An 18,468-nucleotide genomic window follows, 5' to 3' on the forward strand; every position below is an offset into this window, starting at 1 on the left:
TATATATATATACATATGTTCGTATATTAATCGCCGCCATTAATTATTTTTCGTAAAACATATTTGGATATAAAATGTATTATGAATTATACAAAAAAACAAAATTTTAATATATTTAAAAAATATATATATTGCATGCATATATATATATATTGCACACAATAAAATTATTATACATATATATGTATGTATGTGTATTTTTATCGCAAATTATTTAGAAACGCGACAATAGCACTGTGCAGTGTAACTCCGGTGCAATATTCGCCTGTAGATACGCAACTATGGACGCTCGAAGATGCTAATAATCCGTTGCATGTTTAAAGGACCTTTCGCAAAAGAAACGCAAGACGATGCTATTGAAGATCCGAGAATGCACGTTACCTGTCGTTAGTATACTAATCTATTGTTCGCGAGGCAAATCGCTAGATTTTCGATCTAAGATTATTTGTGGTGCCTTCTTATATACGAGATGTGATATAAGAATAAGGAGAGTTCACGTTTTGTCTAAGCAATTGCGCGGCATTTAAATAACTCAATGATGCAGGCAACTGGAGCAGCATTATATGTGTATATAATAATAAGTAGATTAAGTGCAAACACATACCCATACACGTAAATATGCATATAATACATCTTTACGTTAACACGTTACACACGTACACATGAATACGTACACATACATACACGCATACGTGTACAACGAAATACTATTTTTACGTATTGTTCTAACTCCCGGGGGTTCTTGTCAGCCCCTATGACGCTTGTGATCTTATTTACTCTATACGATTCCACCAAGGACTCTCGAAAGTACCGCAGAAAAAAATCGCGTGTCGTATTCGAGCCTCCATGATGGTTCAGCGAGAAATTTTATGCCACGGTCACTTCGATAAAAAAAAATCTCATATTTCATCTTTTTTCCTGTCCCATTTTACGTCTCCGTTTGTATCTCACGCCTTTTTCCATTACCAATTGCCCCCTCCCCGCTCATCGCTATTCTATCGAGGGCGGAGAAGAGACTATAAACGAAATTTCACGGAAGGATGGATCTCCGAATCTTTAAGCTTGGTAATGGAACATTTACCGAGGACCCAAGGATCTCGAGACGAAATCCATCCCAACCATGCCTCATGACTCAAAGAAATGTCCGATTTTATTTGGCCCCGCGCATTTAAACCCTCTTCACATTGCCCGTTCACAAAGCAAATCGCGCTTGATCTCAAACAATATAACTCGGTATAATCGCAAATAGAGCATGGATACAAAGATAAAGTGTCGCAAACCAAAATCAGACGATAACAATTGCGATAATGATAATGATGAGAAAGACTGAGTACAGGGCATAAAATTTTGCGGCATAATAGTCAGTTTCTGTTCCTCGTTTGTCTCTCGATATTTGCGAATCGGCTGCGGCGAATATTATAATCTTGCCGTTAATCGGATGTAACAACCACCGTTATAATGTATTTGCGAGCAGCATTACGCCGCGCGGCGGCAATATCGAATGCGATTGTCATCTTCTTTATTTTCCCCTGTCCCCGCCAGACGCAGCTGTTGTACATAACAAATTAATCGAAACATGGTGCTCTGGATATGTATTTTTTACGAGAAGAAACGTTCCATTATATATAATTCGTAAGCTATCACACACTATAGCTCTAAAGACTATTAATATTTAATGTTCTCGCTGTATAAATATTACCATATATAATTTTACGTTTTTATGCGAAAGCAATATAATAATTACACATACACATTCGCGCGTCACTTGTAAGCGACGACGCTAGGTCGTTGTTAGTCTGACAATATTATCCTATACAAATGTGTACGAAATCATTACGATAATTACGGTAATTACATTTCTCAAGCTCGCTTACAATAAATAACATGTTGGAATTCATAAATGAAGTGTCTATTTTTTCATACGATAAAAAACTGTTTTGCTTACCAATAAGAAGTTATTAAAATAAGACTGTCAGTCTTACGGAAGTTTACGTTTGACTTTGCCTTCTTGTGCGTTGCTAGAATAAGAAACATTAAGCCAAAAAGCTAAAGTTGCATAAATATACATAACTCTCATTTATTTTGTAAAATTTTAAAAAGATATATTTAGAATTTAATTTATATAATTTCTTGTCTAAATGAATGTAGAAATGTTATAAATTAGTTCTATAATTAATATATAGTAAATTAATTTTTATTAGAAATTATTAAATTTTATTACAAATATTTTGTAGTTATAATCTCAAGATAGTATCGTTATCAAAATTGTTGATTAATGAAAAAACTCTGAAATCACATTGTACGATTGTCCAATGATATATTTACTCTTTCTCATAATTTATTTTGCATAATTAGTCTACTTCTTCGATAGTCGGACCACCACTAGTGTTACCAGCAGCGGTTTGTCTGCCATATTCTGGAAAGTTTGGTACAGCACCGGTACTTTCATAGAATTTTTTTATAATAGGGTTACATATCTGAAAATTATTATATTTATGATAATGTGATGTATGTATTCACATTAATTGTCTTAATGGTTTGTCATTATCAATAGTAGAAAATATAGAAACTCCAAGATATTTCTGGGTAATAGTAGGTAATAAAAAATGAATACCATCAAACGGAAAATATCATACCAGTCATGTTCAGAAGTAATATTTCCAAGAAAATACCGTAAAATTAAAAAAAAATGTTATTATCTTTAATATTGCAATTGGAATGAATTCACATAATTTTACGTGATTATAATACCACAGGTATACCAAAAAAAATATACATTTATTTAATGAATTTGCGATATAATTTTTTAATACTCAAAGTTTCTCTCTCTCTTTCTCTCTCCTATCCACCTATCCCTATTTCTGAACAACTATATACATGTATATACATATATACATATATAATAATGCCATAGTATATTTATATCTCTCATATCAACAGATCTAAATAGTTTTATTCCAAAAAAGCTAAAAAAACCGCGCTAAACACGATATAAAATCACGTCTCTCTACATCTATTTCAGTATCATTCGGTTATACCATTATCATAGATACGTAGAACCGAATAAAAAATGCAAGAATACCTTCTCAGCTTCTTTCAGCTTTGTCTCGAACTCCTTTTTTGCTGCTAACGTATTTGTGTCCATCCATTTGATAATCTCGTTACACTTTTCGCTGATGCGTTTTCGATCAGCCTCCGGTATCTTTTCCTTGACCTTTTCTTCCTCGACTATGCTCTTCATATTAAAGCAATATGATTCCAGGTTGTTCTTAGCCATTATTCTTTCCCTTTGTTTCTCGTCCTCGGCGTGATATCTTTCCGCTTCGCTCACCATTCGCTCGATATCTTCTCTGCTGAGGCGTCCCTTGTCATTGGTAATCGTTATTTTGTTTTCTTTATTCGTCGATTTTTCCGTCGCTGAGACATTCAGGATGCCGTTGGAGTCAATGTCGAATGTAACCTGGGAGCGAAAAAAATTTCATGGTAAAAATCGCGCCATCCCTTCTCCTCGCTCAGTCTCCTTCCTTCAACTATGCTGGCCGTTTGCTCTTTCGATTTCTTTCTTTCGATTCTCCCCTTCGACTTTGTTCCGACCGCCAGCATCCGGATGCTTATCCGAACAGTCTGACAATTCCAATAGAGCCCCTTCCGATTCGTGCGCCGATGGCAACGGGCAGAAAGGAATCTCGAGACATGAGAATCGCCCTCTGCCTCCGCTCTTATCCTTTGAGCCGAGCTATACATTCTCTCTCGAGAATCTTTTTTTCTCTCTTTTTCTTTTTTTTTATTGCAAGACTCGCATCTTAGTACAGTTCATTCCGGAGCCTATTGCCCCGTAGGATTGTTTTCTTATCTCCAACGTCGATCGTCGGAAACGTTTATTAGCGGTTTGAGCCCTGAAGGCTCTCCTCTTTTAATTACTGATCGGTGATCATTAAAGCGGTCAACTGCGGTACAGAAGGCGCTGCAACGAGTCTTGACAAGAAAGCAACTGTTCCTTTGAGGACAACAAAAAGTGACGCCGATAGGAATAATTAAATTCAAGCATAATTAAATATCTAGTCATGTATTATTTGTCTTGTTTATACACTGATGGCCATTAAAATTGCAACACTATATATATATACACATTTATATATACAGTGTTGCAATTTAATGGCCAGCAGTATATTAATGCATTCTGTCACTTCATTACTCTGATGTATTAAACCTTGACAGTATTACTCAGAAAAAATTATTTGTGGCAAAATTCAATATTAAATATTACAAAAATTTCGTCTTTCCACACGATATCTCTTAAGAAAACATCGTGATAATTTGATTGTTTGCAAATGCGCAGTTTTACGAATAATATTCAACCACCGAAATTAGATACAGCGCCGATGATAGATTTTTAGATATATATTATTTTTCTTTTTGGCTTAAATAACCAGAGTTTATATTTATCAAAGAAAATTAAATAAATTGAAAAGCAAGTTAGAAAAAAATGCTTTTATAAAAATTAAATCAAAGCATCTTTTCTACGGTTTTTATATTTTCTGGTATTTCGATTATCTCTAAAATCCCGATATTGTCTGACTGTCATATTCTGCAAAATTTACTTCGATCTGAGGTGTCCCTCGTGATGCCAACGGGATGCCAGACAGTTCGAACTTTCCTAAAAGATTGTTGTCTTTGGTCATCGCCCTTTCCCCCTCGTAAACTTGTATCAGCACGCTCGACTGATTGTCAGAGTATGTGGTAAACGTCTGCGTTTGTTTCGACGGGATAGTTGTATTGCGTTTGATGAGAGCCGTCATTACACCACCAGCCGTTTCGATGCCAAGCGATAGAGGAGTCACGTCGAGCAGCAACAAATCTTGCACGGCTTCGGACTTATCGCCGTGTAAAATGGCAGCCTGAACTGCCGCGCCGTAAGCCACAGCCTCGTCCGGGTTTATGGATTTATTTAATTCCTTGTCGTTGAAAAAATCCTAAGAGAACGGTTCAAAATTAAGTGTCATTAGTTCGCAGAATTCTATCAAATAAAAATATATCCTGTTTATCCAACAGTTACGATGGGAATAGCAGGAGTGTCTGTTGATTTTGTCATCTAGCTCATTAATGCCGTAACGAACACCTGGGGACTAGCCTCGTGTTTTCTTTGCACGTACCACCCCTGCAACTTTTCTCCGTATAGCGGGACGGAGAAAAGAATGGCAATAGCGCATGGAAATTGAATCAAATTTTAATGTGTTTTGTCACCGAACATAAACACTTGATATTATCTTGGCTTTCATCACAGGAAATTGAGTCAACAGATGTTAATTTGCCTGATGAAATGGCGAACTGTTTTCAATGAATTATATCTTTCAAATATCCGCGTCAATATATCAAGGTAAAGACAAGATAATGAGACATAATAATTAACCTGTAGAAGCTTTTGAATGCGTGGTATCCTTGTTGATCCACCGACAAGAACTATATCCTGGATCTCTGTCTTATTCATTTTAGAATCGCGTAATGCCTTTTCCACTGGTTCCAGAGTGCTTTTAAAGAGATCTTGGTTTAATTCCTCGAAACGAGCGCGCGTGAGCGAGGTGTAAAAGTCGATGCCATCGAGCAAAGCGTCGATTTCGAGGCTGGTCTGCGTAGAAGAGGATAGCGTTCTCTTGGCACGCTCGCAGGCGGTTCTCAGCCGACGAACAGCTCGTTTATTCTTCATCAGATCTTTCTTGTATTTTCTCACAAACTCTTGCGCAAAATGTGCGACGAGACGGTTATCGAAATCTTCTCCGCCGAGATGAGTATCACCGGCTGTTGCTTTAACCTTTAAAAAATATTGTTGATAATAATCAAAAATAAACATTAAAGAGAGTATAGAAGAAAAATTATAAAATGTGGTGTTAGAGCTTAAAAACTTATATTTGCTATAAATTATTTTTTAGATAAAAAAAGCAAGTTATTACGTATATATTGTTAACGCTAAGTTTTTGTAACGTAAGCATTTTGTATTGATAAGCAATTAGTTGAAATTAAACATGAAATATATAATTCTAATGCCAATATTGTTTACTATATATATTGTTTACTCATTGCTTACTGTAAATATTTTACACCATAACAATAAATTATAAAAAAGTCATTTTGAAATATGTGAATTATTTTCTTATCGTATATCCGAACTGGACACGCAAACTTACTTCAAATATACCATTATCGATAGTCAGTATTGATACGTCGAAAGTACCGCCGCCGAGATCGAAGATCAGAACATTCCTTTCACCGTGACTCTTTTTGTCAAGTCCGTAAGCGATGGCGGCTGCGGTCGGCTCGTTAATGATCCTCAGGACGTTCAGGGCGGCGATAGTGCCCGCGTCCTTCGTCGCTTGACGTTGAGAGTCGTTGAAATACGCCGGGACCGTGACCACGGCGTTCCTGATGGCCGTACCCAGGTAAGCTTCCGCAGTTTCCTTCATCTTGGTCAAAACCATTGAGGAGATCTCTTCGGGGAAGAAAGATTTCACTTCGCCCTTGTAATAATACGCAACGAGTAATTAATGGAGCGGCGCGGGGATGAAAAACATTTACCCGGATGAAACTTATGAAGGAAGGAACGTGCTCAGTCAGTTTAACCGACTCGGTTCTCCACGTGCGGCAGGTATTTTTTTTTTTTTCCTTTTCATTAAACGTATATCAGAGGAGGAGGGAGAGAAAGGGCTTTTCTGTGTCATTTATTTACGTAATTAATTGTGCGCTCACTTTATATTGCAGTCGGATTTTCGGTTTGCCTCCGTCATTGATAACCGCGAATGGCCAATGCTTCATGTCGGATTGCACAGATGAATCTTCGAATCTTCTACCGATTAATCTTTTAGCATCTAGCGAAATAATTTTGTTTAAATCTTCCAGTGCATTTGCCAAACATTTGTATTAATTTTAAAGAGAATTTATAACACGCAATGCGTTCAACAATACACAAAAATTATAATAAAACATAATTTTTCTTTCTTAGAGTTATTTTACTATTAAATGTAAATTAAAATATATTTTTTCTACTTTTATAAAATAAAAATTTTAAAAATTTTAAATTAATTTAAAAGGATTGTCAGCCTTTTTGTTACTTTTTTTTAGAATTAAACGCATCATTCTCTATTATAATGCTATAATCGAGTAAATTGTGTTGAGATATAATCGCCTAATCGGAGGTGAACAAATCCAACTAAGACAACCACTTTGAAAGGAAACGGTTGTGGCTATTATCAACATTATACACAGGATCTGTTACGGCGTACTAGTCATATCCGCATAGCGATAGTAGATTTCGAAACTGCGAGTCGATTTGGCGGCGCCAAAACGAGTGCATTACCGACTTCATCGGCAATTCCGGCGATTCCTTCTCCCCTCATTTTAACGATGGCGAAATATCGGAAATGCGAGTAAAAATAAAACCAAAAATCGGATATATCGTTTTCGCCAGTAACATTGCTAAATCGCTTGATTTCAACACTGTCGTCAAAATTCAAATCGAAGTTTATTGTCACGGTTACGCGCGACTAGTCTATCGCGTAAAGTCTATCGAAATGGCATGTCCGTGCAGTTTGTGCAAAAGTCGGGGATTCCGATGCAAATCTGCATAGGAACGGCTGCACGAGCTTACCGAAAATTGTATTCACGGGATTCATGGCTACTTGATTCTTTGCCGCGTCGCCAATCAATCGTTCGGTGTCCGTGAACGCGACGTAGCTCGGCGTGGTGCGATTCCCCTGATCGTTGGCGATAATCTCCACCTTGCCATGACGAAAGACTCCGACGCAGGAATAGGTCGTGCCCAGATCGATACCGATCGCCGGCGCTGTCATTGCTAAACCTGAAATTTTGGGAGGCAGCGATATGAATTTGATCGTTGAATCGCAGTTCCGTTGTTTCGTAATATCCCCGGCGTTGTCTATTGTCCTGTCAATTTTCCGCCGTTCCGAATGTCATAATTACAGCAGTAAATTATGTAGAAACTGAAGGCCTATTGCATCAACATTCGTACTTATTATGATGTTAAATTGATTTATATTGCAGATAAGATATACATTATTAAAAAAAAGAATATTTTAATTACAAAGGTAGTATTACTTAAAAAATAAAATATATCCAATTACTCTGTATATGCGTATATATATATTACATAAATTGCTATTTTATAGTATGTTGTACGTAAATCTGCAGATACAGATACGTATTTTTATATATTTACGCAATAAGAAAAAAATTCTTAGTTATTAATTAAAAGAATATAAAAGTTTTTAATTGTTATCTGCTTTGATATTTTTTCTGCTTTGATATTCGAGATATCGAATACTTGAGACCATTAATTTTGAAAATCTACCCACGTTATTATGTTTCAATTTCATGCCGTAATTACCAACAATATTTTAATTATTAAACATTCAATTAACAATTAATACAGCAGACACAGAGGATTGATTAAAATGTTGATTGCCGTATGGGTCATCAATTACAAGATATTTTATATAGCAAAAAGTGGAGCGAGATATAAATAAAAAATGTAACGTAATTGTATAACAATTCACATAGCTTAAAATCCTGTCCCAAATGATAATTTTGAAAACGAACAGAAAGTTCGATGTGAATCATACATAAATTCGACACGTGACACGTTGACTCCCTCTTGCTATCGTATAATCTGAAGAGGGTTGAATGCGTTCGTGAACCGAATGACAAATGAAGGGCGGCAATCGTACTGCCTATCCCTTTTATGACGTCATAATAAAGTTCCGATATCACTTTTTTTCTTCTGCTCTTAGTGATGACGAGATCTTAGAATTTCTTTCTCTCTCTTTATCTCTCTTTCTCTCTCATCTTTGCTTAGGATTGCTATAATTTTTCCTATGCGACCTAATACGAAATCAAATCATTCTAAAATTGACATATATGATATATATAAATTCTGATATATACACGGAAAAAAAAAATTAGCTGCCGTAGCTAAAAACTGCGTGTGGTAACTAGATTTCAGTCGTAATATATGGACAGCGAACATCTTAGCTGTGACACCTATTTATTAAGTGCAACAGCAAACCGTTTTGCTGCAGTTTAGAAATTTATTTTGCAAACCATGATTAGCTATGGTAGCGAAAATTTTTTTTTCCGTGTAAATATATCATACTATACACATACAAATGATAAGTTGAATTCTGCGAGACATGTACTGTCCGTTAAAAAAAAATTACTATAAATATAAAATTGACATCTGTGATAGAGAATTTATATAGAATAGATTTTTGTGATATTTGTTTAATCAACATATGTTACTTTCTGTTCACAATTTTTAAAAAATTTATTATATCACAACATCAAATTCAAATCTTGATTATTCCAGATAAGAAAGCAATCTACCATCTACCATGGCACAGTCAAAGACTAAAGTTTAGCAGTTTTTAGTAGAAGTGTATTATTTCTTTTATAAAACATTCTTAAAAACTATTTGAAGTAACGGCATGGTTTTGTTACTTCTTACCTTGAACGCAAAGACACAGAAGCCGATCGATTATCGCTTAACCGAGTTAATTCGGGAACGTGTATCGTGCTTACGTTCAGGATACAAGTACACAGATACGTACGCCAAGGGGTCCGCCCAAAACTAGTCCGTTGCATGGTACGGAGGAGGTTTTAACGAGACGCCGCCAAGACGATAAATTCAGCGTGGAAAACAATGAATGGCTTCATGGAGTGCTGTGCGCTCTTAATAATTCGCTTACTCCGACACGACGTCAGCGTGTGAGACGCGAATAAAACGATACTAGAGATAAAAAGATGAAAAGAGGGAGGGAGGACGTGCGGCATAAAAAAGCAAGCGGCGAAAGTGTCTGATAAGTCTCGTCCCGCGGGGACGACGCAAGGTATAGGATGCCGAGAGCGACAAAGAGAATCGAACCAAATATCGAGATTGAATCAAAGGGATCCAGCTCTCGTAAATATGTCGTCAGGCCGGTAAACAAGGGGGCACGAAGCTTGTACAAACCGCATTTCCCCGTTCGGCGCGTGGTACATAGTCACCATGGAAGCGGAAGCGGTCGATGGTGATCGTGGTCGTGCGCTGACCGGGATTTAAGTCCGGGAAATTTATCGTTCTGCGAGAAAGTGGACAGAAACGAAAGAGATGATATGGTGTATTGAACTGCGTGTGTTGGTAAGAGAGGAATAGGAGAAAACGCGATGGAAGAATAGAGGAAAAAGAAAAAAATGGAGCGATGAGTTAAAAAGTAAGAAATCTTGGCGAGTAGTCCAAAACTAGTCGCCTCGAATCCTGTTTCTATTTCTGATTTTTGGCCACAATTCAACGACTGATTTCGCGAATCTACTTGCTTGCTGATTTCGTGGCCCACGATATCCGTTTTCGAGAAAAATCGCAACTATAAATGCCTTTGAATCAAGCTAACAATCATTGAACGGTTTGCATTTTGCATTAAAAATGTGCGTAATTTTGATATATATTAATAATACAAATTTACGATTAATTAAGCGGATCACAAGAAAAATTAAATATTAATAACGATAATAAAAATGAAAACAAAGAATATAACTATCTACTTTATAAATAAATGTCATAGATATTAGTCGGATTAACAATCTTTGACTAAACTTGCACTATTAAAAGCAAAAAACATAGCACGCATTTTCAAAAATATTGTTCAGCGCGGTAAGAGGCTTAGCAAATCGCGCGCGCACGCTGTGTTCAATATTATGGTCGCGCGAGATCGAAATGCGATATAAATCGTGAAACGCTTACAGTTATTGCAAATCCAACGTAATATCCACTCGAACATTGCAGGCGGTTTACGCGGTAATTCGCCGATGACAACGTCGCGATAAAATGAAATCGGTCTACGGCTTTTATAACGGATTTCTTTTTTTTTTTTAGGCTTGCCGGGCCGATAGTCGCAGCCGTTACCCTCCCGCCGTTCTTCCTGAAGAGAATCGAGCGGAAGTTGCGAATAAGATAAAGTGGATGCGACATGATTTTCCAACACAAAACCGCAGATCTATTCTTAGTGCTCTATCCCATTTTCGGCGCCGTATTCTCCGAGGGAATGTAACTCGGCTCACAAAATAAGCCGAGTTGACATTACATCTCGCTTTATCGTGCATTCGAATCAAGAGTTGGCCTTTAAAACGACATATATGTGGCGACATACCTGATATGATATTCATGAAATTCGATGTGGTCCTCAATGAGATGGCTCATGTTTTGAAATATGACAAAAGCAACGAGCATTGTGCGGGAAAATGAATTTAGCGCGCTTCTCGTCCTTTTTTCTATCTTGTATTTTTTTTTCTATTTTTTGTGATTCCCAAAGAACAAGGATTTAGCTGTATCATCGACGAGGTATTGTTAAAGATGGACAGCCATGAGTAAATTTTCGTCACGATTAAGTGAATTCGATGGGCTCGGAAATAATTAAAGAACAATGACATTACCAATCGTTTTGCACCAATTATATAATAACAAACATGTTTTAACATATCAAAACACTATTTTAATATCGGTAATAAGAAGTTCTACATATTCACAGTAAAAATTATAAAAAATAATAAAATGATAATAATTTTTGTATAAATATTATAATTTTTGAACATTTTTTTTCATTAATTACTTTTTACCCTATAGATAAAAAAATTTTTTGCGTTTCTGACTTTTTAACTAGAGTTTTGGGTAATACCCCACATTTTAAAAATAATATATTGCATAAGGAAAAAAAAAACAGAATTCTTACTTTTGATTAAAGTACCGGGAATCAAGAAAGCGATTAAGTTGCTGATGTAGTAATCCCGACTGTAAAACAAACTGCTTCATACACGCGCATAATTGTACATTCAACGAATCTGTTTCATTAAGTTCGTTCGCGAAATGGAAGTATAATGGCTGTCGTTTACAGACGCGCAGCTATCTGCCTGCACGCAATCCGGCCGCTATAGTTAATCGCTCTTGTGCAGGAGAGAAGCGGCATTTATTATATTCCGTAAGCTTTGCGAATAAATTGAAGCTCATCAAAAGTCAGGGGACAGCAAAGTCTGCGCGGCTCCTTTATTAACCCGCTTCAACGGTCATCTCATGATAAATGAAAACGCTGCCGGAGATACACCGAGGTTATCGTTGCGATGAACCGACGACGCGCTCTTCTCGCGCTCAAAGAAATATTAATTTCTTGACCGTAACGTGTGTTTCGAAGAAACATGTCAGCAGTCGGAGATAAAGCGTGGTACCGTTAACGAGACGCGCTCAAATAAAGTCTAATCCTGTCGTCGAGTTCCGACAATCCTTACCGACGACGCGGCAACCGAATCCTTGAGACGTGAGGAAGCATGCCGCGTATCTGTTCGATGGTTTTATTCGATAATGGAAATTCGCCGAGATTATACATGTAAGCAACTTTGATTGAGAAAAATCAGCCCTCGTTTGGATGTTTGATTTGGGATGCTGACATCATTCTCCAATGTGATTAATCGTAATGTAAGTCTATACACAATAATTTTTTAAATCATATATTTCTTTGAGTTTCAGATTCTATTTTTTTTTCATTTAGTATATTATATTTTATATAACTAATCTTCGTTACACATTTATATAATTAATTTTTTTTGAACATTGTTTATATAACGAATATTCGTAGTATTAAGATAACTGTTAAAATAACGTTAACGAGTTTTAGCGATATGACCGGAAGAATAATATCTTGTTATTTTTATCTAGACTTTTAAGAATTAAATAACGCTCCCACGGACCCCAAGCGCAAAAGCTACTTGGGGTTCGGCAAATCCCAAGCGCAAAAGCTACTTGGGGTCCGACGGACCCCAAGCGCAAAAGCTACTTGGGATCCGACAAACCCCAACTAACGATTTATGCATGGTGTGCCGATACTCGTGCGAGCACGTTCTCCGCGGCAGTAGCTTAATGGAGCATCGGTTATCGGCGAAATTTCCAATAAAGAGATTCAAGGCACTCCGCATCCGCCTCGGGTGGATTCCTAAGGTGCTGAACACGACGTGCGCACACGTATTTATCTTTCGGGGACAGTCTTTTACTGCGTTCCGCCATCGGGCAGCAGGGATAATGTAATGCGCCAATAAAAATGCAGAGTGCGATGCTACTTTGGGGTTGCCGGATGAGACTGTGGTCGCACATGCAGTTGAACAAGCACATGCATACATATAACGTGCGGTATTTCCTTACGAGTAGTCAGGAGAGAAGCTCAAAGCTGCGCATTTGGATTGAATCTTCGAGAGACATTCACAAGAGTGACTCGGAAATAAGTATCACAAGTGTCACGAAAGTCTGCCCTACCGTCTCGTCGCATTCATGGAAAATCAACGCAAACGAAAAAAGACAGGTTGCCGCGTTAAGAACTCAAGAGATCAGAATAATATATCAATCTGAAGGATGAATAAGAATAAATGAAATAAATCATATTTTTCTAAATAATTAAAAAAAGAAATATTCGAACGTGTCCATCTTATGTGTTCATGCCGAAAAAATGTTATTATAGATATTTATGTGACACGCATCTCTCTTTATAATCTAAAGGAATATATATTTATTAATAGAGAAATATACATTGATATTTATACATGTCTATACATATACAATACCGCAAAGAAAAATAAACATGTGTAAATTCCTAACTTAAAAATAATATATATATCTATATAAATGTTATTATGAAAATCCAATATCAATGTATAAAGCTATAAGTTCATAGGCCAACGACACATAATTGTGATTAATCGATTTAACAATTTGTAAAAATTAGAAAGGATTTATTCATCGGCCACGGTCACAGCCGTAACATCAGAATCGTCTACGCATTTTTCTTTCCGTGATAAAGACCAGGAATGAGAAAAGCAAGAGTCTAGACTGGAAAAGAAAAATTAAGGAATCCTAGTTGCATTCTCATCAAGCCGTCTGCGGCAGCCAGACTCATTAAATATGTTGAACAAGTGAACGCGCTAGCAATAGAACGTCCAACGTCGGCTTTATATTCGCGATGTAAAAATATCTCGGTAAGACATTATAAGCACAAAAGAATGCGATTAATATTACACTGTATACACATTTGTGGAGAGGCTGTCGCACTTGTCAGCTAACTATGCACGCACAATTGCGTACTAGCAATTCGCGCGGATCAGAAGCCATGGCATAGCTGCATGAATTAAAGCAATTATCGATCCCGGCGTTTCCTCGCCGCTCAGGAATTCGCGCGCATTTCACTCTTATTATTTCACTATCATTCCGCGCCGATATAACGAAGCACGCGCGAAGAAAAGCAAAAACGCCGCGATCGAGAGAATGACGCCGACGAGCGAGATTCTCGGCAAGAAGAAGATGACTCGCGAAGCGTATTACCTGCTGCTCACGGTTGTTTGAGTTGAATGCAAAGTGAGAAGCCTTCTCACATTTAACCGCGTTACTTGTCTTTCTTTAATTAACGTCGATTGAATGCAAAGACTCTGATTTTGCCTTAAGAACTGCGCAAAAATACGTGCCATTCTAAGAATTTTTTTCCTCGAAATGCTCGTTTTCACTTTTAACCTTTCAGCGTGCTGCTAATTTTATTTTGTAAGATATACTGATGGCGCATCAATAAAAATTTTTTACTAAAAAGAAATAGCTTTTTATCTTTAAAATAGAATCAAATTATGTAAAGACAGTATATAAAAATATAATAAAAATATATGTAATATTTAGAAATTGTTCCTCCTAGTAAAAAAAAAAAAAAAAAAATTGAAGTTTAATTCAAACATGCGAGATTACGAGATGTGTATTACGCCTTAAAAATGCACCAACGATTCGCCGCGGAAGCATAAAAAAAACTTTATGTCGGACCCTCGCTGATTAATCAACATTTGTACAATACTGTTACGAGAAATCATCGGGAGCGTGCTTAGAAGGACCCTTAAGTTCACATTCGCATCGCCCGATTACGGGATTATCCCGTCCTGCCGTCTGCGCGGGACATCGGATTTATAACTTTAATGTCGGCAATAGAATAGCATTACCTCTGTTTTTCTCTTTTTCCCTCCCGCTAGCGAAGTTAAACAGCGCGCAATTTCTATCCGCGAAAATAATCGAGATTTATAAACCGTCAAGCTCTCGGTGCGACCGCGGCGAGTTTCGACGAATGATGGAAAGTCAATCGTACCCAGAAGCCGCGAACAGTTTCTTCATACGCCGCAGAAAGCAACAACGGCACGTACGTTTTATTTTTACTCGATGCGATCATATCAGCATTGTAATGGAAAATAATCGACTACTTATCATCAGCCAGTTGACTTTTATATGCAGATGACAGGTTGCGATAATCGACGCAGTTGTACGCTTAGAATGCGGTTCTATATTATGCATAATAGATCACGTAAGAAAGTTGTCTATTTGTAACAAGACGCCGTTCATTAGATTGTTAAATCGTACTAAACAAGCCGCTGATAACTTATTTCTGTTTTGGTTTATTTTTGTATCGCTATAATAAATAAAAATAGAGATTCAAGCACAACCATCCTTAATCGTGTTTGACAGATACAATTGTTAAATATCACATAGTAAAATATCACGAGTGTGTGTGTGTGTGTATGATAAAGCTATATAAATTTTATACAAATATAAACTTTTCTTGCAGTAAAAAATCTTTATATAACCCTTTTTAAGCGATAATTGACAAACGACGATTAACGTACCGCATTGTGTTACGTAATTAAAGGCTGCAGAGTACCATTCAAAGTACCATGCTCTTTACTACGTCGTAGCAACAATCTTCACGTATCGCGGAATGGCTAAAGCGCAGCTGCGCTCGTCTTGAACGATTCGGATTACGTTAATTAACGAGACGAAGTTACAGAGCGAAAGGAGAGTTTCCGCATCGGAACGTTCCGTAGAAACAATTCGCGTCGCACCAGAAGCTGCCGCCGCCGTCGCCGTCGCCGCCAACTCGCACGATTCTGTCCAGTTCCGGGTATTACGAACTTAGAGATACATACGCATCTACATACCTAACGTAGAAATACGCGCGAGAGTTCACATGATTCATCCCATTACAGAGAAACCAGATCCTCCGGTACAATACGCCGCTGCTGCACGCGACAACTCGGCGAATGCGTGTCCTCGCGCGCGTACATTCGTTCGTAATTAATTACATGCGCGTGCACCGTCTCTGCGACAAAGTACGGAGTACCTACCTCTATTCTATTCACCAAACTCCCGTAGATAGATGCGTGCAGATCGACGGGAAATAATCAAGCCGCACTTCGTGACGAGGCATACTTAATGCGCGTCGATTGAGTGCCATTAACGAGAGTTGATGAGTACGGTTACTTCGGTGGCCGTCGTTCATCGGCAGGAGCGAAGGCTCGATTACCTACATTACGCAGTTTCCGCCGCACGACATAATCCTTAACGAATGGTATTAATCGGGTTATGAAACTTGTAATTATAAAAATTGTCGGAATGTGCGCGAGGAATGCGGACCGCAGACCGGAGCGCGCGTGGAAAAGGATGCGGACAATTACTGACAAACTTGGCGAGAATAATGAGTAGGTAGAATAGCATTTTTGATATTATCTGCACAGAATGTTGTTTCAAAAATGGCACAATCTCCATCGGCCGTGGAGACATAAAATAATGAATATCTGTCACAGCCATTATTTTTTCTACTATATATCGCGTGACTTGGCTGACAAATTTTACACGCATTCCGGTTGTTTTCTCATTTAGCTAATATTGAGCGAATACTATATATTAGTCTAATATAATTGCGCAAACATGCTAATTTACTATCAAATGTGTAATAACAGATTGAAGAGATCTAACGGGATTAGCGTGTATAAATTTTGGAGATACGATGACGCATGTGTGATGCATATACTCGATCGGTTCGACTCTTCGCCTATAAAGGGACTTCCATAATAGGTGAGTTCCGTTGGCTGACGTTATCCTTGCACCGATGCATTGTACGCCACGTCAAACTATGTCCAATGTTATGTGATTGCGCTATATATAGAATATTATAATCACCTTTTCTGACACTGTTGGTACAAATAATTTTTAATCTCATTAAATATTTGCGATTACTTAAAATGTATACACAATAGAGACTATGTTAAATATTAATTTTAAAATAGTGTGTTTTTTTTACGAATGCTCGTTTATTACGTATTTTACTCTTTCGTTAAGTATACCGCATCACGCAAGTATTTACTTTTTGAAATTAAAATAGCGAGTACGTCGAGAGAAGAAGCGATTACGAGAAAAAAGTTGCACGCGAGTATATATGCGGGATGTATAATATAATATGTAAAAATTGTATTAAAATTTAATATTTTCATATACCGTGACGAGTCAACAATGCAAATATTCTGCAAAGAAAGTGACCATCGGGTGAGGGTTTGTCATACAATTAAATATGCTCGGAAGAGACGAAACATATATTTGTCAATATTTATACCGCGCTACGCGCGACGAAAAATAAGTCCGTTCTTGAGGGAATATGGGAAAGAGCGGGGCGCAATGAGAGCAGTAAAAAGACGGATAAAATTACTATACAGCCACTGAAATAAATGTCACGAGTTAGTTACTGCCCCGTGAAGTGTACCACACATATTCGCACACACATTTGCACATACACAATGTTGTTCGGCACGCGGAGCAAACTTAACATATCGCATTAATTCATCTTTTTCTTTACTCTTGCGCCTCTACCGCGTAATTTATATATCCATGCTTTATGCTGGCCTTTATACTCCGTGATTGCGACACTTGTTTAATTGCATTTACATACATTTGCAATCATACATGCCGCATATATCAAGTATACTAACAGTACACAACGCGATTAATAAATTACTTCAACAAAGAAAAAAATTTTATTATTGTTTAAAGAATTTGCATAATGAGCTCCATTAAATAACTTAGAAAACGATTCTCATAGATACAATTTGTGTGATTATAATGATTATTATTTATTATTAATGCACACACAGATATTCGAATCATTTATTATAAAAAGCAACAAAACTGCGAAAATCTTTGTAACACAACCTGAGACTCGCGATGTATTTCACATTGTTCCTCACTGCTTATTTTTATGCCTCATAGATCCAATTTGTGTGATTATAATGATTATTATTTATTATTAATGCAGATATTCGAATCATTTATTATAAAAAGCAACAAAACTGCGAAAATCTTTGTAACACAACCTGAGACTCGCGATGTATTTCACATTGTTCCTCACTGCTTATTTTTATGCTCTTTTTCTGTATATTCCCGTCTGTGAACTTTCCAATGTATGTAATAATAAATGTTGGTTTAATGTTGATAAAGCAACGTTAAGCTCGAGCTCTTCTCTTTTCTCTCTCTTTTCGCATCCCCGGATTTCTCGTTTTCTCTTCTTGTCCCCCATTCCTTTTCCTACCCCCGTACATCCC

General features: G+C 37.1%; 1 protein-coding gene across 2 annotated transcripts in view; it reads right to left on the reverse strand.

Annotated features, from left to right (window-relative positions):
* Window positions 1–155: 155 nt before the first annotated feature.
* Window positions 156–18,468, reverse strand: part of LOC115232816 (heat shock 70 kDa protein cognate 4-like) — a 74,161-nt gene continuing 55,848 nt past the window's right edge. Inside the window, exons 2-8 of one of the 2 annotated variants that reach the window (XM_029802925.1) lie at window positions 7,640–7,849; window positions 6,742–6,860; window positions 6,183–6,512; window positions 5,411–5,809; window positions 4,602–4,973; window positions 3,083–3,460; window positions 156–2,477 (exon numbers count right to left, since the gene is read on the reverse strand). In XM_029802925.1, the coding sequence (XP_029658785.1) occupies window positions 2,352–2,477; window positions 3,083–3,460; window positions 4,602–4,973; window positions 5,411–5,809; window positions 6,183–6,512; window positions 6,742–6,860; window positions 7,640–7,841 (1,926 nt within the window). In that variant the 5' untranslated portion in view covers window positions 7,842–7,849 and the 3' untranslated portion in view covers window positions 156–2,351. Of the gene's footprint in view, window positions 2,478–3,082; window positions 3,461–4,601; window positions 4,974–5,410; window positions 5,810–6,182; window positions 6,513–6,741; window positions 6,861–7,639; window positions 7,995–18,468 lie in introns of those variants that run through there. The other variant, XM_029802924.1, reaches the window with a different exon arrangement.

This window comes from Formica exsecta, unplaced genomic scaffold (genome assembly GCF_003651465.1).
Source record: "Formica exsecta isolate Colony F162 unplaced genomic scaffold, ASM365146v1 scaffold15, whole genome shotgun sequence".
Classification (NCBI taxonomy): Eukaryota; Metazoa; Arthropoda; class Insecta; order Hymenoptera; family Formicidae; genus Formica; species Formica exsecta.